The sequence below is a fragment of the Nicotiana sylvestris genome, chromosome 3 (assembly GCF_000393655.2).
Source record: "Nicotiana sylvestris chromosome 3, ASM39365v2, whole genome shotgun sequence".
NCBI classification, from domain to species: Eukaryota; Viridiplantae; Streptophyta; class Magnoliopsida; order Solanales; family Solanaceae; genus Nicotiana; species Nicotiana sylvestris.
This window is the reverse complement of record NC_091059.1, coordinates 115,068,996-115,074,042: the sequence shown is the minus strand read 5'-3', so window position 1 is coordinate 115,074,042 and position 5,047 is coordinate 115,068,996. Positions and strand designations below refer to the sequence as shown.

At 37.5% G+C, this 5,047-nt stretch overlaps 1 protein-coding gene across 1 annotated transcript; it reads left to right on the top strand.

Moving 5' to 3' along the window:
• Positions 1 to 264: 264 nt before the first annotated feature.
• LOC104217398 (ethylene-responsive transcription factor 2) lies at positions 265 to 1,193 on the top strand. Its single transcript, XM_009767636.1, has one exon. It carries the CDS (start codon positions 312 to 314, stop codon positions 1,023 to 1,025), a length of 714 nt encoding a protein of 237 aa, XP_009765938.1. The 5' UTR covers positions 265 to 311; the 3' UTR covers positions 1,026 to 1,193.
• The last annotated feature ends 3,854 nt before the right edge of the window (positions 1,194 to 5,047 follow it).

Below are 5,047 nucleotides of genomic sequence, written 5' to 3'. Positions count from 1 at the left end.
ATGGCTCCCGTCAATGAATGAAAGTCGTTTTCTTATATTGGGCACGTGATAAAAGAACTTGGAAAAAAAGGCTTAAACAACTAGTCCACTTGCCCAGTGAGAAACTTCAAAGAAGCGCAAATACTATTCCTTAATTAATTCAGACATTGAAAGTTTAATGAACTCCTTTTTTCAGGTGCATGTATCTTCATGCTCCACTGTTGTCTCTCTTTTTCACTATATATACCCCAGTCCCTTCTTCTTTTTCAGAATTCTGACCCTTTTCCTCTTCAATAACACAACACTCAAAAAATCCAATTATAACAAACAAAATGTATCAACCCATTTCTACAGAATTCCCAGTATATCACCGGACTTCAAGTTTCAGTAGTCTCATGCCATGTTTGACGGATACTTGGGGTGACTTGCCGTTAAAAGTTGATGATTCCGAAGATATGGTAATTTATGGGCTCTTAAGTGACGCTTTAACTACCGGATGGACGCCGTTTAATTTAACGTCCACCGAAATAAAAGCCGAGCCGAGGGAAGAGATTGAGCCAGCTACGAGTCCTGTTCCTTCAGTGGCTCCACCCGCGGAGACTACGACGGCTCAAGCCGTCGTGCCCAAGGGAAGGCATTATAGGGGCGTCAGGCAAAGGCCGTGGGGGAAATTTGCGGCGGAAATAAGGGACCCAGCTAAAAATGGCGCACGGGTTTGGCTAGGGACTTATGAGACGGCTGAAGAAGCCGCGCTCGCTTATGATAAAGCAGCTTACAGGATGCGCGGCTCCAAGGCTCTATTGAATTTTCCGCATAGGATCGGCTTAAATGAGCCTGAACCGGTTAGGCTGACCGTTAAGAGACGATCACCTGAACCGGCTAGCTCGTCAATATCACCGGCTTCGGAAAATAGCTTGCCGAAGCGGAGGAGAAAAGCTGTAGCGGCTAAGCAAGCTGAATTGGAAGTGCAGAGCCGATCAAATGTAATGCAAGTTGGGTGCCAAATGGAACAATTTCCAGTTGGCGAGCAGCTATTAGTTAGTTAAGATATGAGCTAAGAACTCAATTGTTAAGTTTGGAGTGAATAGAAACAGCAAACTATTCCACTTTGCTTAGAGGTGGATAGAGGCAGACCCAGGATTTGAGCACAACGGGGGCATCATTATTTTTAACATAAATATATAAGCTAGTAGCGATAAAATTTAGCGTGCTAACTCCTTCAAAATTTAATGATTATGAGTCAGTGATCAAAAATATCTTTTAAAATATCAAAACTTTCTCAAATAAAATCAAGATTAAATATTCGTTAAGTAGTTCAAGCAGAGTCTCAATCGCCATCGCTAAATCGACGGAGGTATGCTACTTTGCCGAAGTGATTTTTGAAGGCACAAGCATTTTGGAGTTTTTTATCGCTCTTTTTAGGCGGAATTTTATTGAATTACTTATTTTAATACAAGTCAAGAAAATGATATGCTTATAAACTTAGTTATCATGATAAACTTAGAGAGAGACATATAAATTGGCTTCTTGCTAATGAAATATTTTATTCCTCTCTAATTTTCTTTAATATTTTTATGTCTCTCTCTGTTACCTTTTTTAAATTCTAGAAAAACGTTTCTCAAAAAAGTTTTTGACTATTTTATATTGAAGCTCTAAAGAACTAATCGTGGAGAGAAGCTTGGTTTGAGGCTTTTGAGAGAGAGATTTGAAGGGAGCAAAGCTAAATTAAATTTACTAAATGTACTTGTGCTAAAATATTTTTGAACTCAGAAAAGATTAAAAAAAAGAGAGAGAAAACCAAATTGAGCTTTAAATATAGAATACTAAACTACCTTGAATTCAAAGAGAAAAAAATAAAATGAAAAAGAGCATGCATTGCTGCTGCCACTAGGTCTTAAACCTTGGTCATCTTGAGAGAGAGGAGCAAATGCCACATGTTAAACCAGCCCAGCATCCAAACTTTTGTGTTTGAGGGGCACATCAAAATTATTTAGGGGTCCTTGATGTATATACAAATATATATACACGATTTTTACCGAAGTTAACGGGTTCCGGTGACCCCTCTAGTGACCATGTAGGTCCGCCCTTGGAGGTGGACCAAGGAGGCCATTTGGATTATGTCTCCATGGCGTGTAAAGTGTCACCTTTCAGTTTAAAAACAGTACTTATTTCTTGTCCTCACTTTGGATTTATTAAATGGATAATACTCGCTCTATTCCTATAATAATTGAGTAAAATGCCAAAAGGTCGTAAATAATAAAGGACGTTAGCACTATAGAATGACAACGAAAGTATATCTTCTTAATTGAGTGAAAATTAATTAAAACCAAAAAAGTTCATTATAGTAAAGGAATTAAGTTAGTATATATAAGTATTAGTATATAATTATAAGCAACTCGATAACCTGTTGTACTGCAAACAAGAGAGAGAATCTTAAATGGAGGAGAATATATCTTGAACAAGGAATATAACAAAACTAAAATTTAAAAAAAAAAGACACAGAAAAGACAAATCATTAGCATAAATGATGTCGTGCTATAATTCCATGTATTTTGACGTATTTACCCGACTTGCTTGGTATTTGTATACTAACTTGTGCGACAATTAAGATTAATAGAGTTTATTTTACGTGTATGAATGCTTAGACATGAAGTGGAGAAAAGTTATACAAAATGGTACCTCGAAACTACAAAATAGAGCAATAAAAGAAAACGTGCAAAGCAATGAAAAATCACAGTCCTATGCAGTGCAAGGCTTTGCCCAGGGCATTGTCATTGGCGCCTCTGATAGCGTCTCGCGGGGTAATGTTGGCGCCTTTGATGGCACCTCGTGGAGTAGTATTGGTGGAGCCTCTGACAATGCCTCGCGCCGATGATGCTTACCCTAGTCACGTTTATTTTCTCATTATGTTTGGACGTGTAGACTTCAACCCCACCATATAAATACCTTTTAAAGTTAGTTTTGGAAGGTTAGACATTATTGGAGAGGCAAAAGACTACGAAATACCCTGGAGCACGAATCACAAGAGTTTTTCTCTTCGTTCTTCTTGAATTTGTAGTTTAATGCTTTTTAATATAACTATGATTTCTTATACAATTATGAGTAGCTAAACTCTCCAATTTAGGATTTGATCGAACCTATTGGAGGATGATTTTTTACTAAGTTTAATATAAATTTGCCTATGATTTTTCTCTACTTGTCAACTACGTTTTCATTGTGGTTGATTGAAGAGCTCTCAATTGACTGTGCCTATTTAGTGTGTATTGATTGGAAAAGGGTACACATTTAGGTAGTTGTTGAACCATATCACTCCTAACGTATATGATGAATCAATACGAAAGGTTTAAAGGTGGGATTAGGAATAACGAAACCTTGGTACGATCATAGTGAGCGATAAACTAGTGTCAGCTAGTGTAGTTCGGAAGAATACGTCTAGTAAATTATGGTAGCTGCTCGGAAGAGAATTACGACACCCAAAGTACTCACGATTGGTAGAGAATACTTGGGCGAATTTATAGGAAACGCAGTGATGAGGATTCCGACAACAGGAAAAATCATAACCTAGACTCTTCCAATCTTGTCTACAACATTTGCTCTATTAGTTATAAATTACTGCATTTTAATTACTCTTCTCTTAGTTAGTGAACACTCAAATTATTGTTTAATATTTCTTAAGGTTGATTACTTGAATTCTTGTAGAACTAGTGATTGTGATTAGTAGTTTAATTCCCTATGAGATTTGATTCCGGACTTGTAAACCGGATTATATTTCAACGACTGCTAGACCACTTAGGAGGCATAGTTGGACATGATCAAATTTTGACGTCGTTGTCGGAGAATTAATGGTGTTATTAGTTACAACGAGCAGAATTTCTAGAATTCTTAGTTTTGTCAACTCTATTGATTTTAACTTTATTATATTGAAATTCTAATGTTTGTAGTCTTGTGTGTTACAGGTGCATACCTAGAAACTCCTCGAGAATTGGTGAATTATTTGAAGCATTAGGATCCTAAGAAAGTGTTCAAGGAATTAAATCGTGCAAACGGGAAAGAAACAACAACACCCAAGAGAACAAATTGAATGAGACATGGGCAACGTTTTGGACAATCAAAACAATCAAAACAATGGGGATGACCTGAACAATTAGGGTGTATCACCTCTTGTGCCAGAAGCAGCCTTGTATGATTGGGCACAACCCAATGCTGAAAATCTGGCAACCACAATTATAGTCCCTCATATACAAGAGGAATCATTTAAAATCACAAACAACATGCTACATCTGTTGCAGAACAAGGAACCATTCTCTAGGTCTTACATTGAAGATTCACAACTCCACTTGAAAAAATTTCAGTCAATTTGTTTCACTCAAAGGAAGCCGAATATGACACCGAAAACAACCAGACTGTTATTGTTTCCATTCTCAATGACTGGAGAGGCTCATACTTGGCTTAATTCGCTCCCCATAAACTCAATTACTACTTGGGAGGAATTAGTCAAGCAATTTTTGAACAAGTTCTACTCACTAAATAAGATTGCAGAGCAAGTTGACGAGGTATTGAGCTTCAGGCAGAAACTAGCTGAAACATTGCAAGAAACATGAGAAAGGTTAAAAGAGATGTTAGTTAAGTGTCCAGGTCATGGAATTCCTGATCAGATGCTGGGGCAAAGGTTCTACATGGGATTGGTAGACAACTTGATGTCCAATTTTGATGATTCAACAGGTGGAGCATTTTTGAGAAAATCATTCAGAGAGTGTAAGGTCTTACTTGATAAAAATGGCTCAAAAGTCGGGATGGATGACAAAAGACTCTACAATCACTCCTATAGTTCACTCGATAGCTCTAGACCCAAACAACTCTATAGATGAGACTATGACCACTCTGATGACACAAATGAGTATCCTCACTAAGAAGATTGATGAGTCGGGCCAAAAACAGGCGCATATAGTTGACACAACAAATGGAGGCTTATGCACATCATGCATTAACCAACCATATGTGTGCTCGTGGAGTGGTGAAAGTGACAATCAGAACTACCAAGAGAATATGAACTATGTGGGAAACTATG